This window comes from Zosterops lateralis, assembly GCF_965231275.1.
Source record: "Zosterops lateralis genome assembly, chromosome: 1".
NCBI lineage: Eukaryota > Metazoa > Chordata > Aves > Passeriformes > Zosteropidae > Zosterops > Zosterops lateralis.
Window position 1 is genome coordinate 88373047 of NC_139762.1, and position 13511 is coordinate 88386557.

The 13511-nt window shown below is 45.5% G+C and overlaps 1 protein-coding gene across 1 annotated transcript in view; it reads right to left on the reverse strand.

Annotated features, from left to right (window-relative positions):
• The window catches only part of TERT (telomerase reverse transcriptase), a 30386-nt gene extending 24944 nt beyond the window's left edge, over positions 1-5442 (reverse strand). Inside the window, exons 1-2 of the mRNA XM_083863490.1 lie at positions 4488-5442; positions 1617-3537 (exon numbers count right to left, since the gene is read on the reverse strand). Of these exons, the coding sequence (XP_083719616.1) occupies positions 1617-3537; positions 4488-4742 (2176 nt within the window). The 5' untranslated portion in view covers positions 4743-5442. The remainder of the gene's footprint in view (positions 1-1616; positions 3538-4487) is intronic.
• Between the last annotated feature and the right edge of the window lie 8069 nt (positions 5443-13511).

A 13511-nucleotide genomic window follows, 5' to 3' on the forward strand; every position in this document is an offset into this window, starting at 1 on the left:
CATGGGAATACTTCCATGAAAATAAAATAAGCCTATACAGTGCTTTGCCTGGAATACTGCCAGAGAAGAAGAGGGCATTAAATTTTTCAAAGAGAATATGTTCCAAATTACTATGAATTAAACACATATTTTACAATAAAGACTTTTAAAATATTTAACTTGTCAGCATTTGGAAATTGTGGTTTTGAACCACAGTTTCTGAATAAACAAATACTTCTTCCTAGAATTAAGAGTTTCTTATGAAAGTGTAACCAACCCTTCTTTTTGACATCAGTTCCCAAACATCAGACTTTTGATTTTCCTCCTACACTTGAAAGCACATGTAACAGTTTCAGAACTTATTGCACCTTTTAACAAAAGAATACAATTTTTAACTCACATTACTGTAAGATCCAAGTCCAATACCAGATAAAAATAAACACTATAAGCATACCAGTTAAGGGAGTGCAATCCATATTGCATAAACGAAGAACAGAAACACAGAAAAATTGAAATATGCACTAGATCCTACAGCAATCAACCCCAGAAGCATGGGTTCAGCCTGGATTTAAATCCTAGGACTGTGTCTTAAAAGCAAACTCAAGGAAAGGAAGATTCACCTGTCATTTGAAAAGAGACATAAACAGAAATGTATTCATACACAATCTGGAGAAATCAGCTGTTGCTCTCCTGAGAGCTTTTTAGCCAGAGACCACTTGACCTGGGGACTTCTGCACCACCAATTAGTCAGGCTGAAGCAGTGCTCAGTAAGGCTCTCTTGATCCTAGAGAAGGGCTCTAGAAAAGGTAATAGATGACAGCCCTTTTTACATGGACATGCAGTGACAGGACAAGGGGGAAAGGTTTTAAACCAGAAGAAAGCAGGTTTAGATTAGATGTTAGGAAGAAATTCTTTACTGTGAGGGTAGTAAGGCACTGGAACAGATTGCCCAGAGTGGTTGTGCATGTCCCAGCCTTGGAAGTGCTCAAGGACAGGGTTTTGAGCAACCAGGCTTAGTGGAAGGTGTTCCTGCCCATGGCAGGGACATTGGAACTAGATCTTTAAGTCACTTCCAATCCAAACCATTCTGTGATTCTATAGTAGGCAATCCCTGTATTGAATGGGTCTCACTCACATCTTTCTCACAGGGTTGATGTGAGGGAGTAAAAAATCCTGTTTTTTTCACTCCCATAGCAGAGGAACACATGCCACTGCAAGTGTCTTGACGTGCTTTTAGCTCTTTCTGAACTCTTACAGTAATAAGCAGGCAGAATATTTATTCCTTACATGCTTTGGTCATGCTTAAAGGATTTTCAGATTTACTGCAATTTGGATGGTAGGAGTTGATAGGAAAGTTTTGTTTTTGGTTTAGCTCAGGTTCTGAATTCATGTTTATGAAAATATCATTCTAATAAACAAAAACAGCATGAATGCAAACAAGTTTTGGAAGGAAGACAAGCTAAAGTGTCCTTCCACCATCAGTTACAAACACTACTAGGTTTGCTCCCTCGGCTATGGTTATTACCAATGAACTCAGCAATTCTGAGTCCAGATAAAATATCCTCCTCTTCCCCCCTCAAACATGAACACCAATCATCCAACAGCCCCAGCACTTGGTTCTTTAATATAAAAAGTACCTTTGCCTAGACGAAGCCACATGCAGTCATTCACTCTCATCCTCCACATCAATGCCAGCAACGAAAGTTTAGACCTTCCCCCAGAAATAAACATTTTGACATTTTTTAGGAACCGGCACTTGTTGCAGTTTGAACCCCAAAGCTCAGGGGGAATGACCTTTTCCAGGCAATCCCTCACAAACATGTACACCTGCCAGTGGCTGCTGTGCTGCTTGAGCAGCTCCCTGAGGGTTGAATCACGTGCCTCTCCCGGGTTTTGCTCCTCACTTGGCAGCGACTCCCCACACACAGATTCTGCAAGGGAAGAACCTAAGTTGTCTGACACATCAGTGTGACCAGATTCACATCTGCTGCTTGGCACAGACTGAGCAGGATCTTCCCCAAACTGTTCTGCTTGCTGCTGAACCTCTGCTTCCCCAGGCAAGGCTGCCTGACAAGACAGCTGGATTTTTCTCATACTGATTTCAGATATCCGGACAGGGCAATTTTTTCTCAAGAGAGCTAAGTAAGCACACCTTCTATGGTTCTTCAGCAGTTTCTGAAACGTGTGCCCCATTTGCCTGTAGCGTTTGGGCAACCTCTTCTTTCTCCGCTTGCGCTGTGGCAGGCTTTGGTTGCGCCTTTGCTGCACCTGCTTTTGCCTCAAGAATATGGCTTCTACAAGCCGTCTTCCAGCTGCCTGGGAGCCCTGCAAGCGGTTCAACACAAATGATGTAGGAAAACGTTCTCGGAAACTCCTGCAGGAATACAGAATAGACTTCCTCTCAATGTATGCTGCAGAACTCAGGAGTCTATTTGGTAACTTCTTTGATAAACCAGGTTGGGGACTTTCCTGCCCTCTGCATTCTGAAGTACACTCCATGGGTCTGGTTTGTCCTGAAGCCAACTGAGATTCATACATACGCATCTCTACTCTTCTCCTATGGGATTCTGCCTGCATTTCAGTGTTGGACTCTACAGGTTTGTTACTCTGAACTCCCTGCAGAAGAGAGCTTTTACCTGCCACAAACTTCATCCTGCCATGAGATGCACGAACTAAAGAAGGACCAGACACAGAATTGTTACTTCTTTCAGAAACATGCGGGGTTTTAATAATGCTTTCAGAATGTGGTGCTACACATGTAGCTGTAGCTACATATGCAGTTTCAGACCTCTCAGAACTACTTTGGTTCACTTCAGGAACAGGATTACAAGCCTTTTCCTCACTCGCTTTCTCCCCTATTTTTGCCCTCTTGGCTGGAATTTCAGGTTGTTCACTGTGAATCTTCCTTTTTAGAGATGGAGCTGTAACTGAAACACATGAACTGGAGCTACTCTGTTTTTCCTGATGTTCAGTAACCATTCTGATCTGTTCGCTTGCTTTAGAAACAGCTTTTGCAGAACACTGGTCAGTGGGCACTAAGCTTTGTCTCTCGTTATTTCCTTCATTTCTCATTCTGGAGACATTTTCTTCACATCTTTGTCTGTATTTCCACCCATGTAACTTTAAAAGATAGTTTCTATGAAACATAAGCCTTTTTCGCATATATTTAAGCAAGCTGGTACATTTACGCTTTGCAAGCCTCTGTCTAACAAATACCAGGGATGAGTCCACATTACGTGATATAAGTTCATAAACTGGTTGCCCGCAAACTTGGTAACAATTACTAGGGGGGACCAGCATAAAGACTGCACAGTGTTCCAATAAATACATCATCACATCATCCCCTATCCGGCTCAAGAGTGTCTCCCAGAAGCCGCTGATACGAAGAGTTTCCGTGACAGTATTGGGTAGGTAGCTGTGTATCCTTGAAAACGGCAAGACTGGGAATTGAGAACTGTTTTCATCTGGTAAGGAGTATCCATATGCGAGGACATTCTTCTTCTTTTTTTCACACAGTCTCTGAACGACTCTTGCAGTGACCTCGCTTTGACTAGATAACTGAAGAAACAAAGAGAAAAGAAAATTAGCTTTCTTCACTTACTCCTCCGTAAACCACAATATACCTTTTAAATAAAAACACCTGCAAAGATACACAGCCCTAGACATCAGTTTTCAAAACAGTATTAACGATTCACAACCATCATCCTCAAAAATTAAGATTTTCCGAGTGCAATGCAAGATGTTCACATGCAGCACTGTAAGCCGTCAGCTTGAAGGAAGTCTTTGTAACATCTGCCCTTTTGATCCTGGCTTTTATGCCCAGGAAACGCCCTACACTGTTCCCTTAGAGTCCCCCAGCAGCTCAGGCTCCAGCGCCTGCAGTGAGCCCATGTTCCAGGTTTGCAGGCACGCAAACACACACATCCACATACGTGCTCGCGCAGGCTCCCACCTCCAGGGAACTAACGATAATTTCACTGAGGCCTCCGCTTCCTTTCATGTAAAAGAAAATTCGACGAAACGACTCCGCACACAATTCCAAAACCCATTTCACAAGTCGTCCTAGGTGTGCAACATCTGCTTCCTACCGCAGAAGTTTCACCCGTGCGACGCTAAGAAAAAAGCGGTCTTCCCTCTCCGAAAAGCTTTTCCTCTGCTCGAGCCCTGAGGTGCAGCCCGTCCTGCCGCTCTGATCTCCCAGGAGCGGGGCACTCTCCATCCCCAGGGGCTCCCGGCCCCGTTCGGCCCGTCCATGGCACGGACCCGCGGCGATACCCGCCAGCTCCAGGCCGGCACCCGGGCTTGGCTCTCCCGGCCCCGAGAAGCGGCCGGGGCTGATCCCCGCGGGCTGTGGGGCCGGGATGGAGCGGCGGGGCCGGGCAGGGGCCGCCAGGGCCGAGGGCAGCCCCACAGCCCCGCAGGCACCGAGCGCGGGAAGCGCCGGCCCCGGGAAGCCCCGGCAGGGCTCCGCTGCTCGGCCCCCGGCCCCTTCCTTCCTTCCTTCCTACCTGCTGGAAGGTGAAGGGCCGCGGGATGGCTTTGGCGCCGCGGGGGACGCAGACCAGGCACCGCCGCACGAAGCTGCGGTAGCCGGGGCCGTCGGCGGCCCGCAGCACCTCGGCGTGCCCGGCGCGGCCCCGGCCCAGCCGCCGCACGAAGGTCTCCAGGGGCGCGGCCGAGGCGTAGCAGCGGCGCAGGGCGGAGAGCACGGCCCCGCACGGCCCCCCGCCCGCCCCGACCAGGGCACGGCGCCCACCGCGCATCGCGGGCCGGCCCTGAGCCAGGGGCTGATTAATAAATAAATAAATAAATAAATGCGGTAACTGGAGCGGCGGGAGAAAAAGGAAGCGGCCACACCACCCTTTTAAAGCCGCGGCGCGGCGGCAGCGGCCCGGTGCCCCCGGCGTGGTCGCGGGGAGGCGGGGCCGGGCCGGGCCGGGCTGGGCCGGGCTGGGCCGGGCGGGGCCAGGGGCCGCTGTCCAGCTCCAGGCCCGGCACCGAATTCCTCTGCCGGGAACGCCTTTTCCCTCAGGATCAGCGCTCCGCTGAGCATCTCTCTGAAATAAGAGCGACTGTAGGAGAGATTATGGTGGAGATGAACACACCAAACCCTAAAAATACCCAAGTGCTCACCCTGGTGTTTTTTTGTTTTTGTTTTTGTTTTTGTTTTGTTTTGTTTTGTTTTGGTGGGTTTTTGTTGTTGTTTTGTTTTGTTTTTGTTTTTGTTTTTGTTTTTGTTTTTTAATTATTATTAATTTTTGTTTGTTTGTTTTGGGTTTTTTTTGTTTTTTGTTTTTTGTTTTTTTTTTCATCAAACTCATGAATGAAGAAGCCAAATCGCTTGCGGTAGTGTGTAACCTCCTACTCCAAATTTGCCTTGGTATCTGAAGAGTTCGTGATAGAAAACTTGATGCCAGAGTGTGAAAGGGGTTGCAGAAGAGTCCTGGGGAATGCAGATCTCTGGGCTCCATGTGTGCTCCAGGTGAATTAGGAGAAATCCTGGAATTATAGCAGGGTTAGGGTTGGAAGGGACTTCAAAGGTCATTTAGTTCCAAATCCCTTGCCATGGGCAAGGACAGTATATGTGAAATATCTGTGCAGTAACAGAATTAGGGAATGGTGGGAGAAATACAAATGGCTCAGCCCACATTGCTCCCATAGAGTCCTGCCCTTGGGTTCTGTCAAGTGTTGGAAAGACATTAAAATTATGGTCATCTGGTTGATATATGCTTCTTGAATTTCCAAAAACCTTTGCAAGGAAATTTGACATGACACATCACAGAATTTCAACAAATCCAGGACTTCTGAGTAAATGTTTGGGCAAGAAGGAGTTAGCACTCCACCATGGAGGGTGAGGTGACTGTCTTCTACCCAGGCTTCATAGATAGGCTGCTGTGAGTATCCTGCAGAGATATAACAGAGTTCTCTCCTTCCCAAAGATTGGAGAGTACCTCTACTTTGTGAGGAATCATCCAACAGATCCCATTGTGGAGAAGGTTATTTTTTTAGTGTGTCATTGGGTGAGGGGAAATGTTGTTGTCCCCATGGTCATGGACAGTCTTGTCCCTGGTACTGGTGGTGCCATGCAGTTAGTAATCCTCAGCAGTGCCAGGGACAGATGTGTAGAAATTATGGCCTCCTGAGACAGAGCAATGTGCACCTTCCCTTCCTCAAGTGAAGCTTTTACAGACCAGGGAATAAGGTCAGCATCCCACTGCTCATGGAGGACTGGTCTCCTTTCCTACTAAAACCATGAATTTCTTCCTGGGAGCAAAGCAGCTCATCTCTCAGCATCAGCATGGCTGAGGAGTCAACTCCCTGGCACTTTGTGACCTACAAGTTGAGGCATTCCTACATCGCTTCCAGTTCAGCACTGCCTGGTGGTCAGATTCTTTTAGCCCTTAACAGAGATAGGCACCAGCTGGCATTCCCAAGGGAGGGACAGCAGTAACACCAGGCTTCATGGGGCCTCAGTGAGACTGTAACTGAAATACTGCTCTGCCACTGCATACTGAGGGGCAGAGGATTTGTAGACAGTCTGAATCCATCAGCATCTGCACCTAGGGTAGGGATAAAGGTCTTGGTCTGACCCCTGAAGGATCTATTTGACATCTATTTTGCCCCATGCTGTCCCCTCCAAAGGTCACAGCACCCTAAAGGTAGAATGTTACCTCTGGCAAACACTAGGTTCACCTTTCCTGTGAGAAACATGTTCAGGAAGAAAGTAAGAGGAAAAGGAAGAAAAGGGGGTTAATTAATCTCTACCAGCTTCTGGCAGGTCCCAGCCTGTGCCTCTTCCTGATGCCTGCTTGATGGCAATAACCACAGCAGGGGTGGAGGGAGAGAGGGCTGCTGCAGACAAGTTTTCACAGTACCACGTGTTTTTCTGTGTGTCTACCATTGGGCTGGGGAGAGAATTCAGGAGGGAGAGGGGGAATGAAGTACCATGGAAAAAAAGTAAGGTTGATTTCTTGACTTTTGAGTGGTTTTGTTTTTTTGTTTTTTTTTTTTTTTTTTTTTTTTTTTTTTTTTTGAAGTTTGGCAGGATGAATAAGGAAAAGAATAGAATCACAGAGACTTAGAATATCTGAGGCTGAAAGAGCTCTATGGAGGTGTGCAGTCCTCTGCTGCTCAAAGCAGGGCCACTTGGAGCAGATTGCCAAGTGCCATGTCAAATCAGGCTTTAATACCCTCAACAATGGAGACTCCACAACCCCACTGAGCAACCCGATCCAGTGCTTTATCACACTTAAAAAATCATGTTTAAATGGGATTTTTTCTATTTTAATTTGTGCCTGCTGTCTCTTATCCTTATATTGGATACCACTGAGAAGGGCCCATCTTGTATTTATTCACTTTGATATGATTCCCACTGAGCCTTTCCTTCTTGGGCTAAAGAATCCCAGCTGCCTTACAAACTCCTCATATGACAGACTGTCCCACTCCCTAATCATCTTAGTGGCCCTTAGTGGAAAGTTCTCTGTGCTCACTACAGTATATCCATATGACTCTTTTAATGGGAATCCAGATCTGGACAAATAATGGGGTCACAGTTCTCCTCAACAAAATTCATGCCTCAAGGCATACTTAACTATATCCACATCCTGCTTTACAACCAGTTTCCCTGAAAGGGAGTTACCCTGGGAATGGATGATGATAGTGGAGTGATAAAAATGGTCAAGCAACAAAGTGAAAGGAAATGAGATGTTATGTTTGGGTCCAGCTTCAGTAATGGCCATTTAAAGAGGGAAGCTTTCTGCAAATGTGCCTCTATTTCCAAAGCTCCATTTGAAAAGGCTAAAGGAAACTCTTAACAAGAAATGTCACAAGATGAAGAAGTAAGGTGTCTTTCAAAAACCTGAAGCTGTGTTCAAATATAAAAGTGAAAAACAAATCAAACAGTATCAGATTAGTTTGATTAATAACTTCCCAAAGTTGAAAGAAACATGAAACATCAGAAGTGGGACAGCTTGCCAGGAATTCTGTACTGCAAGAATAGAGAAGGAACACTTAGAACAATCGTGGCAATACTGAGGAACTTGAGGGAGGCTCCTATGTCAAATCTTTGCACACAGCATGAAGAGTCTCAAGCTTGAGTACTGTGAATTACATTGTTCAAGAAAGAGAAAAAAAATTAATTCAAAAATGGGTGAGTCCCTATAATTAGATGGCAATACCAGTGAGTTTAAAGGAACTCAGTGATTACCCATGTCAAGCCAGAAAGTTTCTGTATAACGAGCTATGAAAATAGCTAACCTGACATCAAGGATGCCAAAGGATGTAATGTGGACTACCTAGCCATAAATCAGGACTCCGCTGTGAAAGCAGATGAACTCTGTAGCAGAGAAGGAATGTAGTGGACACGTGGATGTGGCACATTGGAGAAGTCACCATTACTTTTCCTGAGGATGACATTATATGATACCAGGTGTGCTGGTTTTGCATTGATTGACAACCTGTTAATCCAACTGGGGAGCGGGATACGCCTCTGCAAACACACATGTTAAAAGTAAAACAAACGCCAGGAAAAAGCTCTCTTTGCTTCCAGCCTTCCAACAGGTCGGCCCGGGCTGTCCCCTGCGGCCGGGGCCGGCGCGGCCAGGGCTGCCTCGGCACGGCTGCAATGGACTTGGTCTGCTCGGCTGGTTTAGCCAGGTACGCTGCGGGCTGAGGGACAAAGACAGCAGCAGTTTTCCCGTTTCGGGACTCTGCATGAAGCAGGTGCGGGCAGAGAACACGGGGCAGCCCCCAGAGGCGCGGCCAGCCACCTCTGTTCACAACCTGCATGAGACCCACCTTTCAGCCTTCCAGAACTCTATAAAGACTGTTTTAATTGACAAAACTTGAGAACAGGTAGACTTGCGAGCAGCAGTTCTCTCGCGAATTAGAACAGGGAAGGGATGGGGACAGGTGGGGGGAGCAGTGAGACACTGAGGTCAGTAAAGAAGGAATCAAATTCTACATAAGAGGTTTAGGAAAATTAATCTGCAAACCCTAGAGGTTTATGTCCAAAAAGGAGACAGAGGAGTCCTTTTGCTTTATTTGAATAAAGGGAGACGCCATGGGGCATTTCCCCTGGGGTCTCTCAAATTTTTGGAGGATGCAGCCTCCTATTTCTCCTAATTTCCCAGCCGCATTTCCCTCTCTCTTTCCCCATTGGCTGAAGTACTTGTGAGGTACAGACTTCCCGGAGTGCCTAAGATTCCCCTTTAACGTATAACCTTCCCTTTTCATTTTTAATTCTTATGGAATTTATGTTTTTCCCCATTCATCTTTTCTTGCTTTCATATTTCAATATCCAATTTTATTTATCAGCAAACCTACAGTTTGTTTATAAAGGTAAATATCTTCTTTTCCATTCATCAATCACTGGAATCCCTCCCATTGTGTCTTTTATCTCTCAGTGCTAGTTTAATCTACCAGCAGACCCACTGCTTGTTTGTAAAGACAAATCTGTTATTCCTCTCAGAGGGGATTGAGGGGGTGCCTTGTTCTTGGGTTGAGGTTCTTTTGTGAAGCTATGGTGAAGATACATTTAAGATATATCAGCTTTTTTAATATTTTTTTTCCCCTTGTAAATTTATGTAACGCATTGTGGGGTGCAGCGTTCTTCCTATAGTAGTGAGCAGAGGTACCAGTGTTGCAGTGAACAAATGTTAAAGTAGCTGTAACTCAGTGAGAACCTTAAACAGGAAAAGGGAGATGAGAGAAGTGAGAAACCTTGCCCCGGGAGTGAAAGGGGAGGACCTCTGTTCCCAAAGATCAATTAAAAGAACTTGTTTTTATGCTAGGGCAGCTCATCCTTAAAACAGCACCCCAATAAGCTTTGGGAAAGCTGCAGAGCTTGGGAGAGACTCTTCACACCGCAAACAGGTTTTTTTTCTTTCCTGGGCAGCTAGTTCGCTGTGACATTGAAGCCACGAGAGAACTACTTTTTCTTGTCAGAAGTCTCCACAGCATGATTAAGAGAGACTCCTCTCCCCAGAATGACTAATGAGGAACTATTTTAGAAGTGATAAACTAACTTAAGTCCCAGGTTTTGTCTCTATACATTGTCTGTAGGAAGGAGGGGGAGGTGTTCTGTAAGTTTTATTCTGATTCTTATTTATTGTTTTTCTTTCCTTTCAGTTCTGTTTAAATAAAGTTTCTTTATATGCTTTAAGTTTTGAGCCTGCTTTGCTCTTCTCCTAATCCTATCTCACACCAGAAAAAGAGTAATTCTAGTGGGCACTCTCAAACCACTACAAAAGGGGACATTCTTTTGGTCAATTCAGGTCAGTTGTCCCAGCTGTGTCCACTCCCAGTTTCTTGCCTACCTACCCCAGTCTGCTCGTGGTGGAGGCAGAGTGGGAAAAAAGAAATTCTGATGCTGCTTAATCCAAGAAATCCAAGCGCTGCTTAGCAATACCAAGACGTGGGTGCGTTTTCTGTTAGTCACAGACCAAAGCAGAACACAAACAGACTGCTTTGAAGAAAGGTAACTCTGTCCTTGCCAGACTCAGTACAATTAGTCAAAGTAAGACCCCTTTTTGGCTCATCACATCCATCAGTCTGAATCATCACTGACTAGGGGATCTGCAGCCAGTGTGGCTGATCCCTCTCACCTGAAGCTACTGCTTGAGACAGATCAGTCATGTACCTTTTATCAAGGACATCCTTCAGCTTAACCAGCTGCTCCGTGTAATCCCTTTTCAGGGCATCCATCACAAGTCATGGCTTTTTATCTGCTCTGGAATGAAGTCTGTTGTGATAATGACTTGCTCTCTGTTGGTTTGTATCTGCAGTCTTTGTTTTCTTTACAGTGCTCTTGGTAAATGGAGATGTGATTTGGTTCTCTGGCTCACCCTGTGCAGAGGGCACGTGGTGTGGGGAAACAAACCCTTTCTAGCACTATTATCACAGTTACCTGACTTATGTGGGTCTGGCTCTTCCCATGTCTGTCCACCACAGTCCTCTGGATTGGGACTCTCCCTCAGAGCTGCAGTGATCCCTTCACTTCTTAAATGCTTTTTCCAGGCCACTCTGCATGTCTCACCCTGTGTGATAGGCCCTGAATGGCATCTTCTAATACCAGCCCCAGACTTACTGTTTAATTCAGCTTCTCCCTACTTGTCTATTGCTCCTTAAAATAGGTGTTCAGCCCTTCATTTCCTCCCACATTTCCCTCCTCGAATTGCATCAGACATACTTTGTGCTTTGTGCCCATCAAACACTGAACTTTTCTATTCTGTTTAATAAATGCTCAGTGCTGCTTTTCACACATCAGTCCCAGTATTTCCTTCCCCCAAGCTCTTTGATCCTTATCTCAGCCTCATGGCTGGTAGCCAGCCATGCCCAAGTGTATCACACTTTGCTCTTCCTCAGACACATTCTTCCTCAGGTTTCCCACTGCCTTTCAGTATTGGGGAGTTTGAGGGGAAATTAATTTTCCATGTGCTGGTTGTGGCTGGGGTAGAGTTAAATATCTTCATACCAGTTATTACAGGGCTATGTTTTGAATTTGTGCCAGAAAGACTCTTGATAACAGAGGTGTTTTTGTTACTGCTGAGCAATGTTTACAAAGCATCAAAGCCTTTTCTGCTCCCTTCACCATTGCAGTGAGGAGGCTGGGGGTGCACAGGAATTTGAGAGATGACACAGGTGGGAAAGCTGACCCAAATTCACCTAAGGGATACTCCATACAATACTCAGCGTATAAAGCTGAGAGGAGATTGGGAGACGGGGGGGAGAAGGTGCTCAGGGAGAGGATGGGCATCGGTTGATGGTATAATTGCCTAAATTTGTATAATTTTTCTTTTTTGGATTTTATTTATTTTATTTTCATTGACCTGCAACCTGTTCTAATCTCCTCTAATATCTCATGAGTGGAGAAACTGGCATTTTTCACTCCCAGTTGTTCCCTGGTCACATTCAGCTAGTGATTAGCAGGACTGAAGCATGCAGATGAACCACACCAATGAAACGCCTACCTGGTTTTAGGCTGCTTGACACAGACTAACCTGGGGCTGGAGACTGCTACAGGCAAATAATGCCTGGTAAAAATGTTCAGAGTCAACTTTTCAAAGTCCAAAATAAGAGTAAGATACTCCACAACTCTTTGCTAGTGTGCAAGTAACAGAAAGACAAATCATCGTAGAGGCAACCATCAGAGCTCTCAGTACAGACTGTGGAGCTGTAGATGAAAATAGAGAACCTTAGGGGACAGAAACTGGGAGGCAACTATACCCAAATGCATACATAGACTCAAAACAGCTTATGAGACAGTTTATGGGTACCATATGGCAAGGACTAAAAGGGTAGAGTACCACTAAACACAAAGCTGGAGGGACCAGGGGAGAAGTCTATCCTACTCTTTTAACCAAACATAGGCAGGCATGAGCTACAATGCCCCAGTGTTGAAAGTGCCTTTTGAATCTGTTTTGTTCCTTTTGATGGGGGGGTGGGTGTTCTAAAAAGAATAATTTAAAAAAACCCCAATCAAACCAGGATTTTTAGGACTATTAAAAGGAGCAGTAAGAAAGAAAAAGTAGAAGCAAACTGATTAGCTCCAGATATCCTTAAAAAGAAGACATCACAGTTCTCCCTTTATACTAAGAGAAAATTCTTAATTAGAATAATAGAATATGTTGAGTTGGAAGGGACCCATCAAGATGATCAAGTCCAGCTCCTGGCCCTGCCCAGCATCATTCCTAAGACTGACACCACGTGCCCAAGAGCATTGTCCAAAAGCTTCTTGAATTCTCTTAGGCCGGTGCTGTGACCACTTCCCTGAGGAGCCTATTCCCTTGCCCAGCCACCCTCTGGGTGACACTTTTTCCTAATAGCCAACCTAAACCTTCCCTGACTCAGCTTCATGCTCTACTCAAGTCCTGTCACGGATCATGAGAGTGATGTGATCAGAACCTTCCCTTTGCTTCGCCTCACAAGGACATTTTGGACTGTGATGAGGTCTCCCCTCAGTCTCCTTTTCTCCAGGCTGAACAGACCAAGTGACCTCCACTGCTCCTCACTTGCCTTCCTCTTCAGCCCTCCTTTGATGCTAACAGCTTAATGTCTTTTTTCTGTATTCCTGCAACCACTGGAAAAGTGCATCAATTCTCACACAGGGCCAAACTTCCCTTAGTGGGAGAGGGAGAACAGCCAGACACTGTCATTGGGCATCTGGGAAGGCTGGGCTCTCCATTTCTTAATACCAATAGTTAGATTTATTCATTCAGAGGGTTTTACATGGGACTATCAGGAAAGCATAATTAGCACTGTAAGAGGGATAAGAGGCTGTTCTGGTAGTGGGCAGCCTCCTGAAGTCCCTTCCCACCTGTTTTAGATCATACTACAAAGGAAAAGCTGTAAACTGTAATGTAAAGGGTACCAATAAATTGCCACATATCACTTCTTCAAGATCAGATTTATCTTCTGATGGAAAATCTGGAAAGCATGGTGTTTGCAGACAAATTACAGAATTACGTGCCTTAATGCTTCTGTTGCTGAGCTGTGGGTGGTGTAGCTGAGTTACCGGATTGTCGTGTTTAAAG